This window comes from Antechinus flavipes, chromosome 3 (genome assembly GCF_016432865.1).
Source record: "Antechinus flavipes isolate AdamAnt ecotype Samford, QLD, Australia chromosome 3, AdamAnt_v2, whole genome shotgun sequence".
NCBI classification, from domain to species: domain Eukaryota; kingdom Metazoa; phylum Chordata; class Mammalia; order Dasyuromorphia; family Dasyuridae; genus Antechinus; species Antechinus flavipes.
The window spans coordinates 632,159,211-632,178,748 of record NC_067400.1 but is presented as its reverse complement, the minus strand read 5'-3'; the positions used below and the strand labels follow the sequence as shown (position 1 = coordinate 632,178,748).

At 37.4% G+C, this 19,538-nt stretch overlaps 1 protein-coding gene across 2 annotated transcripts in view; it reads left to right on the top strand.

Moving 5' to 3' along the window:
* Nucleotides 1-15,508: 15,508 nt before the first annotated feature.
* Nucleotides 15,509-19,538, top strand: part of LOC127556803 (zinc finger protein OZF-like) — a 66,221-nt gene continuing 62,191 nt past the window's right edge. For both annotated transcript variants that reach the window (XM_051990245.1, XM_051990246.1), the window contains exon 1: nt 15,509-15,665. In XM_051990245.1, coding sequence (XP_051846205.1) covers nt 15,550-15,665 — 116 coding nt within the window. In that variant the 5' untranslated portion in view covers nt 15,509-15,549. The remainder of the gene's footprint in view (nt 15,666-19,538) is intronic.

Below are 19,538 nucleotides of genomic sequence, written 5' to 3'. Positions count from 1 at the left end.
TCTCACAAATAATTCCCTAGCATTCTATGATGGTCTGTGCTATCATCTCAGTAAAAAAAAAAGTCACCAGACACTATTTAATTTTTATAATACACAAAATCTACAGTATCATGGATAATAAGTAGAATTCTTAAATTGAAAACATTTTTTATCTTACCTTGTCTTCTGCCAGATGATGGTGCCTCTATTTATTTTCAAAAGACCAAAGGAAAAGTCGCTGTATCATTGACTTCTGTCTGGAGATATCAAGCCTGCTTAGGTCTTACAATGAGTCCTTGACCCAAGGTGGAAGTTGTTGGAGATATAAGGAATGCACCATCTGGAAATACTCCCTCAGCAACATCTGCTTCTGCACTTTCTGAGATCCTTAAGCTTATCAGAGCACAGGAACATAGCAGAGGCAGTTGATGGTTCACAAACTTGCCTTAATTCTAACTTTTTTCCTCTTCTGTCTATAGACAATTTTGGTCACAAGTGAAAATAAAGTTAGGGGTAAAATCATGCAGTGGTAGAAGGTATAAAAATTAACCCCATGAATGTTACATACTGACCAAAAATGAGAGCAAAGGAAGAATGAATTCTCCACAAAATGAACAACTTGTCACTTGAAGTACACAATTTTATGCCAATGAAAAACTCCCTGAATATTAGACTATACTCAAAATCAATAGTCTTTGAGAAAAGAAAAAATATTACAAGATCTAATGTAATGTTCTTCTTTAAAAGATAGTGTTCTCTGGGAGCAGGTTACTTGGGGAGCTTCTGGAGGCAGCCTTAGTTTCAGTTCAGTTCAATAATCACCTCAAATTCAGCCAAGAGGTTAAAGTCCAAATCCTTTATTGTTTCCTTTTAAGTCTTGTCTCCTTCCTTGGGCCTGTTTAGTTTTCTTAGAGGTCTATCTCTCTCCTTGGTTCCTGCTGCTAGTCCTTTGCCTCTGCCAGTTTCAGCCTCTAGCTCCCTCTGAATCTCCAGCCAGCACAAAGTTGGAACATGGAATGAATCTAACTGTTCCTCCAAGAGTGGGCTTGTGGGTCTGGGCCTGAGAGCTTCTTCCTTATATATTGTATAGTGAGTATACTCCAATCACTAAATTTGTTGTAGCATTAAATCAGTGCTAAACTAGATTTTAACCATTGTCTCCTCAATTCCACTTAGTACCTTGTTTCAAGCTCTGACTCATAACATCTCCTTGTAGGATTAAATCAATCATACTGAACCATGCTAAATTAGATAATTATTGTCTCTATCAATTCCACTTAGTACCTTGTAAGAATCAACAATCTAATATTGAAAAATAGGAGAAATTGTATACCAATAAACCAGGAAAACATATTGAGGAGAAAATATAATTAAGGAGAATTGGATTTCCTAAAATCCATGACCCCAAAAAGAGCTTAGCCATCATATTTTAAGAAATTTCAAAATTGGGGCAGCTAGGTGGTGCTTTGGATAAAACACCAGCCCTGAAGTCAGGAAGACCTGACTTCAAATGTGGTCTTAACACTTCCTCGCTGTGTGACCCTGGGCATGTCACTTAACTCCAATTGCCTCAGCAAATAAATAAATACATAAAATAAAACTGCCCAGATCTTTTGTAACCAGAGTTCAAAACATATGAAAAGAAACCATCAGTTATCTTCTGAAATGCAACCTATATTAAGCTTGGAAAGAGACCTTCAATTGGGTCTCTTTTACCTAGAGATGTTGAATATTCTATAAAAGAATGAGTTAAAGGCATCCTCAGCATTTATCAAAACTGCATAAGGAAATTATTATAATGTATAGTTTTTTTCCCTCTCTCTCTGGAAAAATTACATGTATGTATGTGTATCTAGGTGCTTTTGTGTGAAGAAAAGGGCAAATAAGATCTCAGAAGGCCAGAATATTGACCTAAATGCAAGGAGGTGGAATTTAATACAGACATGTATAAACCCTTATGGTTGTTCAAAACTGCAATTTCACAAATTTGAATATAGAAACCAGTGAAATATACCTGATTTCTGGAAAAGAAATCGGTAATAATTTGGAGAACTACTTCTAGACATCGAGAAAAGAGATGATACCATAGGACCCATGATAAAACATACTGCTAGTCTCCTGACAAAGAGATGATGTTCCAAGAGTTTAAATTGGAACATATTTTTTTATTCTGAGTTTTTCTCTCTATTCCATTAAAGAAAAACTTTTAATTAATTGTAAAAATAAAATATAAATAAAAAGAAAAGAAAGATCAAATTTCAAGGAGCCAGCATAATTCTGTCAAGAAGGTGCCATACAAAAGTGAACTTATTTGCTAGGTTAACAAGATTACTACATATGTATAAATTGAATAATCAGTCAAGGTGTTTGCAATTTAGAAATCATTTATTGTTTTATTTACCTGCCCGGAGTTGGACTCTTAGTAGAGTCTAACCCAAATAGAGACAGGCTTATAAGCAATTCTTGTTCTGCTTTGCAGTTACAACAGTGACTTGACTTCTCGCTTGGGAAGGGGGATGCTGGGGAGCTTACAGGATGTCTGACATTGTTAGGCAAGCATTCTCTCTGAACATTCCCTTAATTTAGTTTAAGCAATGTTTTCCTATAAGCCTGAGGCCCCTTGACCGAGGGATGAAGGGGCCTGTCTTTTGTCCATTTCACTAGAATCAAAAGCATAATGCTCTTACTGAATAAAGGTGATCACTTTTAAGTGTGAGGAATAATTAAGGAAGCATTGTTTTTACACTCTAGCTTCCATCCCACCCCCATGGGATTTTAATATTTGTTGTTATGAGGAAATCCACTGGAGTATATTCATTAAATTCTATAATCTCAAACTTCAGATATGTCTTTTAGTGACTTAAAAATGTCTCTATTATCCTTTTTTTTTTTTTAAGACTTCTCCAATATACTGTTCATAATAATCTTAGTGAAAGACTCTGTTGGGAATAAATTCTGCTAATTAATATGTCTCTCCCTAGGAGATTTTAAAATACTTGTGTTGTGGAAAAAACACAATTCCCATGTCTGAAGTTGTTGCTATTTTTCTCTCCCTTACTATTTCATGAAGTTGATATAATACTATAATTTTTATTTTTATTTCCAAGGTAACTATCCATCTTATCCTCTGTAATTCCCCCCTTTTTTTCTTTAATCGTTTGCAACATCAGGGGCTTTTTCAATGAAAACCATCTTTCATTATGAGTGGAAAGGTGAAGAACTTACAGATTAAGCACATATTGATCAGAGACTGTTAACTGAAGTAGATCAGGCCTATAGGCCCCAGTCACATGATTTTAGATGAGACCTGGACTGCATTCCATTGTCCAAAGAAGGAATTAAGTGGCCAAAGCTGTATATCACCTTTTCACTGCATTTCACTGACCAAATAGGGAGATAAAGGTTTATGTAACCAATCACAGCCTGTAAAGGGTGGGATTTTGGGGGTTCTTTGTCTGAAATGTATAAAAGTTGTAAGCATCTTCAAGTGAATGACTCCTCCTATGGGTATCTTTGCTGTCCTTTCGGGCCCACAGGCCAGGACGGTCCGCTTCTTGAGATTCTAATAAATTCTTTCTGTACATCATTTGGAGTGACTCCTGAGTAGTCAGTTTGGGTAGGTGCAATTGCCCCAAACAATTATGTGGCTGAAATATTTAGGCTACAATTCATTATTTAATCATCCAAGTGAATAACTGAAACAAATTTTTATAATAGCTTTTTATTTTTCAAAATATATGTAAAATAGTTTTCAGCATTCACCTTTACAGAACCTTCTGTTCCAAATTTTTCTGCTTTCCTCCCTACCTCCCCCCCCCCAAACTGCAAGTGATCCAGTATAGATTAAACAATTCTTCTAAACATATTTCCACATTTATCCTGTTGCACAAGAAGTCAGACCAAAAAGCAAAAAAAAAGCGAAAGAAAAAAGCAAGCAAATAATAACAACAAAAAAGATGAAATATGTTGTAATTCACATTCAGTCCCCATTAGTCCTTTCTCTGGATGCAGTTGCCTCTGTCCACAAGTCTATTGGAATTGCCCTGAATCATCTCCTTGTTGAAAAGAGCCAAGATCATTGGATAAGCTTGTTGTTGCTACATACAATGATCTCTTGGTTCTACTCACTTCACTTAGCATCAATTCATGTAAGTCTCTCCAGGCCTCTCTTAAATCATCCTGCTGATCATTTTTTACAGAACAATAGTATTCCATAACATTCATATACCATAACTCATTAAGTCATTTCCCAACTGGTGGACATCAACTCAGTTTCTGGTTCCTTGCCACAACAAAAAGGGAAACTACAAATATTTTTGCAAAGGTGGGTCCATTCCCCTTTTAAACAATGTTTTTGGGATACAGATCCAGGAGAGGTATTGCTGGATCAAAGGGTATGCACAGTTTGATAGCCCTCTGAGCATAGTTCCAAATTGCTTTCTAGAATGGTTAGATCAGTTCACAACTCCAACAATGTATAAGTGCCCTAGTTTTCCCACATCCCCTCCAACATTTATCATTATGATTTTCTGTCATTTTAGCCAATCTGAGAAACAGGAAGTGGTACCTCAGAATTATCTCAATTTGTCTTTCTTTAGTTGTAATATTTTCTTGTTTCAGTTTTTCTTGGGGTCTCTGGGAGCAGCCTTTGTTTCAGTTCAGTAATCACCACACCAGTAGCCAGGGGTTAAAGTCCAAATCCTTTATTATCTCTTTCAAAGTTTAGTCTCCTTTCCTGGGGCCCAGTTAGCTTTCTTAGAGCCTATCTCTCTCCTTGGTCCCAAAAGCTTGAGTTCCCGCTTGCCTTCTCTGGCTTCTGAATGTCCCTGAATAAATCCTGGCTAAGGCTCATATGCTTATATGCTTTACACTGAGTATAAACCAATCATTATATCACTAGGAAACCATTATTTGTTGTAGGATTAAATCAATGCTAAACTAGGGATTTAACCATTGTCTCCTCAATTCCATTTAGTACCTTGTTTCAAGTTCTGGCCCATAACATTTAGTCAATAGTGAATTAGATCATTTTTTCATATGGCTAGAAATGGTTTTAATTTCTTTGTCTGAAAATTGTCTGTTCATTTCTTTGACTATCAACTGGAGAATGCCTTATTATTATTAATTTGAGTTATTATTATTAATTATTAATTTGACTCTCTTTTACAAATGAGTCCTTTCTTAGAACCTCTGGATATAATTTTTTCTTATTCCCTTCTAATATTGGCTGCATTGATTTTGTTTGTGCCAAAAACCTTTTAATTTAATAAAACTTTTAATTTAATGTAATCAAAATTATTCATTTTGCATTTCATAATATTTTCTAGTTCTTTGGCCACATACTTCTCTAAATGATCTGAGAGGCAGATTATCCTTTGTTCTTCTCTTAATGTCTAAATCATGAAACCATTTCAACCTTATCTTAGGATGTTAGGTGTGGGTGAATGCTTAGTTTCTGCTATACGAATTTCCCATTTACACAGCAATTTTTATCAGATAGTGAGATCTTATCCCAGAACCTGGGGTCTTTGGGTTACCATACAAATTCTTCTAAACATTGGTTATTGTGTGTGCAACTAACCTATTCCACTGATAACTATATTTTTTCTTAGCCAGTACCAAATGGTTTTGATGACCGCTGCTTTATAATATAGTTTTAGGTCTGGTACAGCTAGGCCACCTTTGTTTGCATTTTTGCATTAATTTCCTTGAAATTTTTGACCTTTTAGTCTTTCAGATAAATTTTGTTATTATTTTTTCTAACTCTATAAAGTAATATCTTGGCAATTTGATTGGTATGATACTGAAAAAGTAGATTAATTTAGGTAGAAATATCCTTGTTATTCTATTACTTCGACCTACCTATAAACACTTGATATTTTTCCAATTGTTCAGCTCTAAATTTATTTGTGCAAAGTGTTTTATAATCATGTTCATATACTGAACTAACTTTTGAAAGTGTTGACTAATTTCATCTTTTTGCTTTCCCATGGACTCTCAAACATCTCCAGCATCACAGTTCAAAACTGTTGATTCTGCTGTGTTCAACTTTTCTTGTAGTCCAACTCTAACAATCATATAAAACTAGTGGGGAAAAAACAGCTGTACAGATTTTGCTGACAAGGTGAAGTCTCTGATATTCAGTATATTGTTGAGACTTGTTAGAGTTTTCCTTCCAAGGAGAAAAAGCCTTTTAATTTCATGGTTGCAGACATCATCTGCTGTGATCTTTGATCTAAAGAATACAAAATGTCACACTACTATTTCTTCTTCCTCTATTCAGGACAAAGTGATAAGTCCAGTCACCAAGATATTAACTTTTTCTTTATTTTTTATTGTAAGCTTCTAGCTTCAATTGTAAGCTTTCTTTTGCTCAACTCAGGAGATGTCTTAGTTCTTCTTTCTTTACTGCCCTCATAAAAATATTATCTGCCTATCTGAGATTATGAATATTTTCCCTGGAAAACTTAATTACAGCTTTTGGTTCATTTATCCTGATATTTCTCATGATGTAGTCTGCATATAATTTAAATAAGTAATGAGATAAAATACAGACTCATCATACTTTATTTCCAAGCTGAAGTCAATGAGTTGTTCCAAGTTTAAGTTTATCTATTACTTCTTGGTTTGCATACAGTTTCTCAGGCAACAAGCAAGATAATCTGGTACTTTCACCTTATTAAGGACTTGATACATTTGTCATGAATCATATAGTCAATGGGGTATTCAATGAAGCAGATATAGGTTCCCCTCCCCTTTCTCCCTCCAACCCCTCCCACCCCGAATTCCCTTCCATTTTCCATAATCCAGTGAATGTTGACAATTTTACCTCTAATTCCTCTATCTGAAAACCAACCTGCTCTTATTCTTGGTTGTTCTTGATTAATTTATTGTTGAGACTTAGCTTGAAAAATCTTTATTAAAAAATGAGTGCAGGATTTAATAGCACCATCTTTTGGAATTTAAAATATAACTCATCTGGAATTCCTTTTCTTCCCTCAGCCTTCTTTTTAGCAGTGCTTTTTGTGGGATATTTGATTTCATTCTGCAGAATATCTTGACACCATTGTGATTATTGCTGCTGCTAGGACCTTTCTTGGATAAGTCCTTTGTGTCTTCCCAACTCTTCAGATTAAGTTCTGCTTCTATTAAATCACTAACATTGTGTTTTATATCGTGTCCATTTTTTTTTGGTGAAAATTTTTCTTGATATCTCTAATTCTGAAAAATTTCATTCTATTGTTTCCTTCTAATTTTTGCTTATTTAAGAAAACCTCAACTATTTCTTCTGACCCTAAAACAATTTCTCTTCTGCAGCTGAAACAAAATTCCTAAGAGCTGACAGGACTATTGTGGCTGCTTCTCAGTGGCCCCTTTGTTGTCCTATGACTTTAGCTAACAATAGAGTGGCAGGAGTTGGAGGCCGTAAGGAGGTTTTGATGTTCACTGAATCAGTAAATTGGAAAACAGATGGAAAGATAGCAGTCATTTTACCTTTAATAATAGATGACTTAAATATTAACTTATGGGGTAAGGATATAGTATATCGATTAGGGATGAAAATCACCACAGATTTTTAGAAGGGTTAATTGGTGATGTGGCTTCCACTGCTTCAAAAATGACTTGGATTACCAACATACCAGTATGCGTGGATCAATGGCCTCTGACAAAAAAAACAAAAAAAAAACAAAAACAAAACCCAAAAAACCAGCTGCTCTACATCAATTAGTACAAGAACAATTAGAATTAGGACATATTGAGGAAATAAATAGCCCATGGAACTCTCCTTATAATGAAAAGACATGACAGCTGAAATAGCAAGGAAAACATTGCTCAGAATTATCCAATTAACAGCAGAAATAGGAATTATATGGGTTAACATAGACAAGGATAAGTTAGATTGCTTAATAGCTACTCAGGAAACTTGTACCATTTTGTTAAGGTTAGGAGAAGTAAGAGCAGGAAAAATCCTGATCCAGTTACCATTCTATGAACATTGGCAATGGATATTTTCCATCAAAACAAAACAACATCCACTTAAAGACCCTAATGTGTTCACTGATGGCACCAAGAAAAATAAAGCAGTCATATATTCCCCACAATTGGGCATCTCTAATGTATTCACTACACCTTACACTTCAACACGGCAAAATGAGGTATACATTATACAAGCATTGGAAATAGACCAACCATTAATATCATTTCAGATAGTCACTGTGCAGTTGGGGTGATCCAGACAATAGAGGCAATATATAAAGGCTCAAACAGGACACATCTTCTCATTGTTTCAGGAGGTGCAAGAGGTGATTTTAATGAGGGTCCACTTTTTATATAGTGCACATCTGCTCTCATATGGATGGGTTGGGACCTATATTTGAAGGGAACAAAATAGTGGATGCTCTGCTTACACAATGTATTATTCTCTGCTTTCTAGAACAAGCAATAAAAGCTCATACACATTTGCATCTATCTGCTAGATATCTCCAGAGATTGCATAGGGTGCTCGGCAAGAAGCAGGAAGCATAGTAAAGAGATGTGCAGCTTGTGTTTCATATTCTCAGAGACCTGTGGGGCTGGGGACTAACCCCAGAGGTGACCGGCCAAATGGATGTTACACATTTGGGAAAAACATGCATTAATTTTATAGTTGACACTTATTGAGGCTGGGTATCTGCATCCTCTCAAGGAGGGGAAGCTGCTTCACATGTAATAAATCACCTATTTCACTGTTTTGCCTCTAGGGGTACTGTGAATGCCAATTCAGCAATCACTACTGCCAGTCCCTCCTAATTCTCAGACCCCCCTCACACCCCCCGCCCCTCCGTAGTGCTATAGTGATGTAATTGTACTAGGGTATTTAAGAGCTGAGAAGACTGGAGAGAGAAGTGAAGGAGAATGTGAGAGTCAGTGTATGAGCTCAAGCTCAGACTTCAGACTCCAAAATCGAGACTCAAAAATAAAGATTCCAGACTCTATCCCTGACCATCCTCATGATGATTCTCCTGCTAAGACTAAGGCTTGTCTAGAGATCCTCAAGAAAGCTAGCCTGGACATTACAGCATAGGTTCTTTGTGTCTTCCTAACTCTTCAGATTAAGTTCTGCTTCTATTACATCATTAACATTGTATTTTTTTGTGTCCATTTTTGTGTGAAAAATTTTCTTGATATCTCTAATTTTCTGAAAATTTTCATTCTATTGTTTCCTTCTATTTCTTTTCTTATTTAAGAGAATCTTAACTATTTCTCTTTTGGGGCTGGAGTAAAATACAATTCCTAAGGTCTTAAAAATATGGGCCACTTTTGCAGGGAAAATGACTCAAGCTTTGGCAGAATGAGTGCTCTACTTATGTAAAAAGAGCATAGGTAGACTTTGTAGAATAGTCATGTTCTGTATGTGTTGCTACAATTATATTAAGCATGGGTAACAAACTATAGTAAGTCTTTAATTGATGCTGCCTGAAAAGCCTTTAGATACTTGCCTGTGTAGCCTGTTCAGTCCAGATGTAGTGCAATCTGTGGTCCTGGACTGCAGAAGAAAGCCCAGAAAGGAAAACCTGTCTGCTGTTTTGTCTGTGGCCCCTGCCCAGAGGGGCACATTTCCAACCACACAGGTAAGTCTATGAGGACAACACTTCTGTTCTCCTTCAGCAAAAACAGACCCAAGAATAACCAAACAAAAGTGAATGAGTTTCCCACATGACAACTGAACAATAGAAACTTGACAGCTATGGCATATAATGTCCAGGTGCCAAGAAAAGCCTACAAGAAAGGTCAAAGAGACTGAAGTCTCAGAGTGATCAATATCAAGAAAATGTGAGTCTGAGGTCTACAAAATTGGAAATTTTTTGCCTAGTTTCTCTGTGGCTCAGTTGCTCAAGGATAGATGGCTGGCAAGAAGACATATTCACCAAAATCTCTTCCATTTACTTTGGGCTTTAGAGTTTTCAGCAAACCTTTCCCATCAAGATAGTAATGACAAAATGTGAATACTTGCATATTAGTTGTAGAGAAGAGAAAGATGAAGTGACCATTCATAGTAACACATCTAATAAAGAGAAGTAGAAGTCCAGGTAGGCCACTGGAATGTAATACACTGCGTTTTTCAATTCATCTCCACTGTCTTTCCTGATCTATATGATGCACACTGGATGCCAAGAAGGCACCAATCTATGCAAGCCAACCCCATGTCTCACTCAAAAAATTCCTTGAATTCTTCTTGAAAGTGACCTATTTAAGGCTTTACTTCTACTTGTTCAAGGCAAAACTGATTTTATGGAAGATGCAAATACACTTTGTCAGCTTAAACTGACAAACTTGTACAAGTAGGCACTAATGTGGCAAATTAACTGTCAAAATGAGGGAAAGGGAAATAATGCATAATGTTGGAATAATTTAACTTCAGGCAATATGCAAGTCAACTTAGATTACTAAAGGAAAGTGTTGGGAGGATGGTCTTTCTGTAGCAAGAGTTCAGTGAAAATGGTAGCTTAGGAGAAGAGACTATGCACACTTCCATAAATGTATACAGAACATTTTTTCTCCTTGATTGATACAGAAAGAATGGGAAAAGAACTTGCCTACAAATACCGGGAAGAAAATTTTCAGCCTATAATTAAAATATACCCTTGCCTCCTCTATTTAGACATTGTATTTCCTCTTCTATTAATCTTCTATTAATCTAATCTTCTACTAATTTACTAATCTACTTATATTTTTGTAAATATTCTTCCATTTCACTTAAATTATTAAATTTATTTGCATAAAATTGGACAAAATATTCCTTATAATTTCTTTGGTTTAATCATAGTGATATATGCACCCTTTTCCTTTTTGATTCTAGTGATTTGGTTTTCTTCTCTATATTTTTTCAATCAAATTAAAAAATGATTGATTTATTTCATTATTTTTTAAAATAATTACACTTTGTGAAGTTCCCTCCATCTCACTTGTTACTCACTCTTCTCAACCTTTCTTTTTACCCTATCTCTGTTACCTTATCTCTCCCCCTTGCTCCTCTAGGAGTTCCTCCTTTATCTTCTCCCCCACCCTTTCTAAAAGTCCTGCTGTTATCCTTTCCCCAGTTTTCTACCTCTCTAGAAGCTCAGAACACACTTTTAGATTTCCAGGCTGTTTCCTCTTCAATTCTGAGGAGAGCAAGGTTCCAACATTTCCAACATATCCCACCTGCAGGCTCTGTGTCACTTCCTTCTTCAACACCCAAATTTATGAGGTGATTGCTCCATTTTACCCTTTTCTAGCCAGCTTTGTTTATTTTTAGAATAACTTCATCATACACAACTCAGCCCTCGTGTTTCTTTCAAACTTCTCTGTAATGATGATAGTTGGAAGAATTTTGACAGCATATCCATGTAGAAGCAAACTTAGTGTGTTTGAAGTCATTCTCTTCTTCCAAGTTTACCCCCAAAGTAGCCTTTGTGGTGCTATTACTTATTGTCTACTTATTCTTCCAGGCTCTTTTCTGACTAAGGACTTGGCTCTCTCCATATCTGGAGGAAATGTCCAGGATATTCTTTTTTTTTTTTTTTAAATGTTTTTTTTTTTAATTTAATGATTACTTTATAATGACAACATTATTCCTTGCACTCGTTTCTTTTCCGATTTTTTCCCCCTCCCTCCCTCCACCCCCTCCCCTAGATGGCAAGCAGTACTTTATATGTTGGATATGTTGCAGTATATCCTAGATACAATATATGTTTGCAGAACCGAACAGTTCTCTTGTTGCATAGGGAGAATTGGATTCAGAAGGTATAAATAACCCGGGAAGAAAAACTAAAATGCAGATAGTTCACATTTGTTTCCCAGTGTTCGTTCTTTGGGTGTAGCTGCTTATGTCCGTCATTTATCAATTGAAACTTAGGTCTCTTTGTCAAAGAAATCCACTGCCATCAAAATATGTCCTCATACAATATCGTTGTCGAAATGTATAATGATCTCCTGGTTCTGCTCATTTCACTTAGCATCAGTTCATGTAAGTCTCGCCAGTCCTCTCTGTATTCATCCTGCTGGTCATTTCTTACAGAACAATAATATTCCATAACATTCATATACCACAATTTACCCAGCCATTCTCCAATTGATGGGCATCCATTCATTTTCCAGTTTCTAGCCACTACAAATAGGGCTGCTACAAACATTTTGGCACATACAGGTCCCTTTCCCTTCTTTAGTATTTCTTTGGGATATAAGCCCAATAGAAACACTGCTGGATCAAAGGGTATGCACAATTTGATAATTTTTTGGGCATAATTCCAGATTGCTCTCCAGAATGGTTGGATTCGTTCACAACTCCACCAACAATGCATTAGTGTCCCAGTTTTCCCGCATCCCCTCCAACATTCATCATTATTTTTTCCTGTCATCTTAGCCAATCTGACAGGTGTGTAGTGGTATCTCAGAGTTGTCTTAATTTGCATTTCTCTGATCAATAATGATTTGGAACACTCTTTCATATGAGTGGTAATAGTTTCAATTTCATCCTCTGAAAATTGTCTGTTCATATCCTTTGACCATTTATCAATTAGAGAATGGCTTGATTTCTTATAAATTTGAGTCAGTTCTCTATATATTTTAGAAATGAGGCCTTTATCAGAACCTTTAACTGTGAAGATGTTTTCCCAGTTTGTTGCTTCCCTTCTAATCTTGTTTGCATTAGTTTTGTTTGTACAAAGGCTTTTTAATTTGATGTAATCAAAATTTTCTATTTTGTGATCAGTAATGGTCTCTAATTCATCTTTGGTCACAAATTTCTTTCTCCTCCATGAGTCTGAGAGATAAACTATTCTATGTTCCTCTAATTTATTTATAGTCTCGTTCTTTATGCCTAGGTCATGGACCCATTTTGATCTTATCTTGGTATATGGTGTTAGGTGTGGGTCCATGCCTAATTTCTGCCATACTAATTTCCAATTATCCCAGCAGTTTTTATCAAATAATGAATTCTTTTCCCAGAAGTTAGGGGCTTTGGGTTTGTCAAACACTAGATTGCTATAGTTGACTATTCTGTCTTGTGAACCTAACCTTTTCCACTGATCCACTAATCTATTTCTTAGCCAATACCAAATGGTTTTGGTGACTGCTGCTTTATAATATAATTTTAGATCAGGTACAGCTAGGCCACCTTCATTTGATTTTTTTTTTTCATTAATTCCCTTGAGATTCTCGACTTTTTATTGTTCCATATGAATTTTGTTGTTATTTTTTCTAGATCATTAAAATATTTTCTTGGAAGTCTGATTGGTATAGCACTAAATAAATAGATTAGTTTAGGGAGTATTGTCATCTTTATTATGTTCGCTCGGCCGATCCAAGAGCACTTAATATTTTTCCAATTATTTAAGTCTGACTTTATTTGTGTGGAGACTTTTTTATAATTTTGCTCATATAATTCCTGACTTTCCTTTGGTAGATAGATTCCCAAATATTTTATGGTATCAACAGTTATTCTGAATGGAATTTCTCTTTGTATCTCTTGCTGTTGAGTTTTGTTGGAGATGTATAAAAATGCTGAGGATTTGTGGGGATTTATTTTGTAGCCAGCTACTCTGCTAAAATTATGAATTATTTCTAATAGCTTTTTACTAGAATCTCTGGGGTTCTCTAGGTATACCATCATATCATCTGCAAAGAGTGAGAGTTTGGTTTCTTCATTGCCTACTCTAATTCCTTTAATATCTCCAGGATATTCTTATTGCTCTTTCTATGGATAATGAGTTTTGAAATTTCTCAGGATATCAAAACAAAACAAAACAAAAAAACAAAAAAAAAAAAAAAAGAAAAAAAGAAAAAAAACCCTTACTAGGGTCTTTTAGTTTTTCATTGCTCTGTAGATGGCCTCATTCCCTCTCCTTTTCCCCATAAGTGAATCCCAAAATTCTGATTTCTGTTTGTACTTCTTTTCATTTTCCCAATGTGGGATTTCAGAAGAATATTGATGGATTTAGTCTCTTTAAGTGAACAAGAAAATTATATTGGTCCACACTGAGAGAACATCAAGGTCCTTTTTTGCATGAAAGTGGTCTAGTTTTCTGCCACAGGCATTAGGCTGGGCTAGAGGCTGGATGTGAAATCCCACTCTGCTCCTGGCATCAGGACTCCCAAATTACTGCTTGTGTTGAATGCATTTCTTGCTGAATACCCAGTTTAGGTTCCAGCATCTCCTCCCCCTGGAAAGCCTGGAAATTCCCCACTTTGGACCTTCCTCATTTCTGGGATGCTGGTGGAAAGCCAAACCTCAGAATCTTGGGAGATCACTCTGAGCCAGTCTGACCCCAACCTTTCAGTGTTCCTGATATTCTTGTGGACATTTTTTCCTTGAAACAAATTTAGAAGCTTTGGAAAAATGGGGTTGTCATGTTTGAACTTTGCCTTGTGTATCATAGAGACTAGATTTGTTTGAAGTGTTCAGACTAGATTTGTTGCTTAATCAGGATGTGCTGGTCACACTGATCCTAGAGCCCTTTGAGGGACAGGGAGGGTGATCCAGACAATGAGATAAGGGATTTTCTGAGAGCTACCTTTGAAGCAACCTGTGTGCTGTATTTGGAAACTGCTTCAGAAGCTGAGCCCTAAGCGGTTGTTATCTTGTTCCTGGTTTTGAGCTCTATTAATGTAAAACTTCCTAAAGGTTCTGTTTTTTTTCTATTTCAGCTCTTGCCTCTACCAGATCAAAAGATTGTTAATTTTCTAAAGATGCAATCACATCACACTCTCAGAATCATTTTCTAAATTAGCATTTTTTATACTGTGGTTTCCCCAAATGCCAATATAAGATGAGAAACATAAGAATAATATAAATAAGGTTTTCATTTTAAAACATGAAGAAAAATTGCCAGTGAAACGACATCAATGCATTTCTGAATTCTCTTCCATAGAAAAATCACTTGATCCTTCTGATCATTTGACCTTCTGACCATTGGATATTTTACTGCCTTCAGAGTAGAATGGAGTCATTCTGACCCAATTATGCCGAATCTCTATTCCTACAGCTACTGATCATATGACCTCAATGTCAAATTTTTAGTTATTTCCCTATAGAGGCTCAAACATCCCCATTACTGTAATGGGAGAACAAGTCTAGCTTTAAGTGAGCCCTCATTCCAACTTAGATTAGGAGAAAATCCAATGCAATCTGCATTAACACTTGAAGGTAAATAGAATCCCCAATGTTTCCACAGTCGAGTTGAAGTCAGGATTTCAAATATGGGACCCACTACTTTCTGTTTGGCTGCTGCCCAGGATTTATCTAGCCACCCTTTCAGCTCCAGAGTGGAAAGAGTGAGCCCCAAAGCTGTGAATGAGAGTGGAAAAGGTGGCAGCCAGAGGAGAGGAGGAGATCTCCGAGCGGACCCAGGTTGAATATGAGCCCTTGGGGTGGAGTTTGCAAGCCTGGGAGGAGTCCAAGGCGGACGTCGGGCCTCTCCAGTGGTCAAGACATTTCACGTGATGGAGGGCGGGGTTTAGGGCAGGGAAGCAGCTCAGGACCTGACTTCCTGCTCTTGGGCGTCATAGAAGGAGACAGCTCATTTTGGGAAGTCTCATGGGCTGGCTGAGATGAGAACTCTTGGGCCCAGGAGAAATCTCCTCCAGAGAGCTGGCTGGAAACTGGGACTTCTGGACTTGAGATCTCTCTGCCTCCTGCAAGCCAGCTCTGTAGGTGCAGGTTCCAGGTAGGTCCGTCCACCTCCCGGCATATCTACCCCCCCCACCTCCCTGCCCACATCTGAGCTTTTGCTACTTGCCTTTGTCTTTGCTAATGGGGGATCATCTCTTCAGCTGCACCAGGAACGTGCTGCTCTACCAGACTCTCGGACGAGACACCAGGCTATCCGACAAGCTCTCTCTTCCCAGCCCCACCCCCCTCGCCATCCCTGTTTTTCATACCCCCATACTTCCCAAACTCCACACGTTACCGATCCCGGATTTATTACTGATTGATATTTTTCTCAATTTCAGATCTTGCCCACAAGGACCTAGGAGTCCTGCCTTGTTTCTGGATCCCGGTTAGAAACGTGGTGCTTCTGCCTTCCGACTTAGGCCCCTGTTAGATTCAAGAGTTTTGCCTGCCCTGAGGACCCACTCTGGACGTGGGCCCCCAAAACTCCTGTCTGGCTCTGCCTCTCTCTCCCCCTTATCCCCCAGGCTCTTGCGCTGCTGCCCGATCAGACCCCAGGCCATGGCTCCCTGTGTCCAGGCTCCCTTTAGGGTCGCCAAGCCTAAGCTCTACCAGAGGATCCCAGGCTCCCCAGCTCCTAGAAAGACCTCAGGACACAGTCATGCTGCTTTCCCAGGATCCGAGTCCCTCCCTTCGCCCCCCGCGAAACCTTCTGCCCCTGCACTGTCCCTGATCTCCTTACCCTGAGCTGTGTCACAATTTCTTTCTCCCAGATCTTACCCGGGCTCTCCATTCCTCCTGCTTCCCTGCCCCCTCTTTTAAAGCCCTGAAACTTCGCCTGATCCGCCCCCTCCCTCCCCGGTTAGATCTCAGGCTTCCCCAGCTTCCCCTGGTATCTCCATCCAGAGCCATACTTCCATCCCAGTGTTTGTTATATAATCACAAGGCTTCTACATCCTTAGCGATGAATACGTTGTTTCCTCCTGAATTTAGAGACCCGAAGGTTACAATGTTATCAGCTCTCTACCCTTTCTCTGTATTAGTTCTTCCTCTCGCGCAATTTTTGTAATTGTTTCCTTTTATCTGTTCCTGCCCCTTCATCCACATTTTAGTCCCAATCTTTGAAACTACCTACAGTTATACTAATAACATTTTCTTATATATAAGTAAATAATTGGCCTTAATGAGTACCTTCTAATTAGTCTTTAATGTTTTCCTTTTTTCTGGATCTTTTATATTAAAGTTTCCATTGAGTCCTGGTTGTTTTGTTACAAATACTGAAAGTTTTTCAGTTTGTCAAATGTTTATTTTTTCCCCTCATTCCATATTCTATTCCAGATTTCTTGGTATTTATTCAGGATGCAACTCCAGATCTTTTGTTCTTCGAAATTTAATGTAATAAAATCTGTGGTCTTTTAGAGTTGAAGCTGCTGGGTTTTGTGAAATCCTGACTATTTCTGCAGTATTGAAATCTGTCTTATTTTCTGGTTGGTTTGCAGTATTTTCTCCTTAATCTGGGAATTGTGAAATTTTGCTAGGATATTCTTGTAAGATTTCCTTGGGTGATCTCTTCAGTTGATGAACAGTAGATTTTTTCTTTCCCCTTTTATCCTCTTGTTCTAGAACTTCAGGGCAATTTTCTTTCATAATTTCTTGAAATATTGTATCCAGATTCTTCTTTAAATGATAACTTTTAGGTAGTCTGACAATTCTTATATTGTCTCACCTTGATCTGTTCTCCAGTTTTTCTAATGAGATGTTTCAGATGTTCTTTTTTGTTTTCTAGTTTAATTACTTTTTGGTGTCTCATGTCACTTGATTCCCTTTCTCCTATTTTTCAAGAACTTTTTTGTTACCTCTTTCAAATTGATTAACTTTCTTTTCATAATTTCTTGGATTGTTTTCATTATCCCCCCACCCCCCAATATTTCCTTGATCTCTTATTTGATTTTTGAATTCCTTTTTATGTTCTTGCAGGAACTCCTTTTGGGCTTATTTTGTACCTTTGATATTACTCTTTAGGATAGGAAAGACTTGTTTTTTAACTTATTTTCTGGATATTACCCGTGATCTTCTTTTATACCAAAGTAGCTATTGTGAGGTTCTTTTTCCTTTACTTATTCATCCTAAATTTTTATTTGGTTTTATTTTATTTTTGAAGCAGTTTATAACAATGATCATTATTACAGTCAAGTTTGATTTCTGAACTCTGGGTCATGCTGGGTAATCCTCAACTCCTCCTTACTGTTATGTTCTGAAGTCTTTTCAGGGGCTCAAACTCAGCAGCAATTCTCACCTAAGTCACATAGGATTCCTCTACTGCTGTCCGGGAAATGTTTTTGCTCTCTGAAGTACTGCGCTTTCCCAGCAGGTACTCATTCCTCCTTGTCCACAGCCACAGCCCAGCAGAATGTCTGGCCAGCATTGCTAGCCCTTTTGTTTGTGCAAAATCTTTTTAATTCAATGTAATCAAAATTATCCATTTTGTATTTGATAAGATCCTCTAGTTCTTCTTTGGCCAGAAATGCCTTCTTCTCCACAGATCTGAGAGGCAGATTATCCCTTGTTTGTGAAGTTCAAGTTAGTTCCCTGTTGACCTCAAGATCAGCTAGAGTCAGAATCAGCAAAACTTCTTGGTCTTTAGGAGGAGAAGTAAAGGAGATGCAAAACTACCACAAGCTCTCTACCTACGGACCTCCTTTATTCTTGTTCTCCTCCAAAGTGACTCTGGCTTGTCTTACTCCACCTCCTAATCCCTCCTACGATTATCTGTATAAACTATAAGATCAAGCGAGCACAGAATAGTGAGAAGGGCCATTTTTCCAAGCATATGCCAATAGAGTATTGTCCAATAGGTAATTAGCCTTAAGTGCTAGGTTATCTGATTCCAGTGCACCTATTTAGAGCTTTAGCCCTTTACACTTGTTCTCCTAATTTGTTTATAGTATCATCCACTATATCTGAATCAAGAACTCATTCTGACCTTATGTACGGATAGAGTATCAGATCTTGGTCAGTGCCTAGTTTCTGTAATGCTCAAAAAGCAATACAGCATTAAAGAATTTCTTAATAAGAGCTAATCTTAGATGTGACATCTAGTGTAACTTCTAACCAGATGAGAATTTTGTCTACGAAGGCTCTGAAAACTGCTCCTATAGCCTTTTCTTGAAGTTGTGCAGTGAAGGGAACCCTTAACTTGTCAAGGCAACCCCTTCCTTGTTGGGACAGTCTAGACTTTAGAAAGGTCTTCTTGTTATGAAGCATAAATTGGCCCTCCTTGTTCCTAATGCTGCCTGGTATAAGAAATTTATCCTTAAACTTCCTTCATTATTGCCTCAAATTCCAGCTCAGTTAGTGGGAAAAGAAGGGAAAGGGATAATCTATACATACTTACTATGTGGCAGGTACTGTACTAATTATATAATTATTTTCTCATTTGAGCCCCACAACATACCTGTGAGTTTGGTCCTATCATTTTCCCTATTAATGACTAGAGAAACTGAGGCACACATCTATGAAGTAATAATGTGCCCTGGGACACACAGCTATTAAGAGTATGAGGATGGATTTGAAATCAATCTTTCTTGAGTCCAGTCTCAGGATTCTTAGCACTGCTAGATCAACTGTCTCTAATTGCTAATAATGGAATTTTAAATTTAAAATAAATATGGAGTGAAGGGGGATCACTGCAATTTCCAGGTGTTTGTTATCACAAAGAGCCACTTTAAACATCCCATCCAAACTACTGAATGTCCTTCCATCTTATATTGACTCACCATTCTTTTTCTCAAGCTTGATTTTACCCTATCCCTGTCACTTGATCTTCTCTCCCACTCCCAATCCCATCCAGCTAAAAGTCCCTTCCCCACCCCATCCCCCAGTTTCCTCACCTTTATATATTCAGATGGCCTCTACATCCTTCTGGATG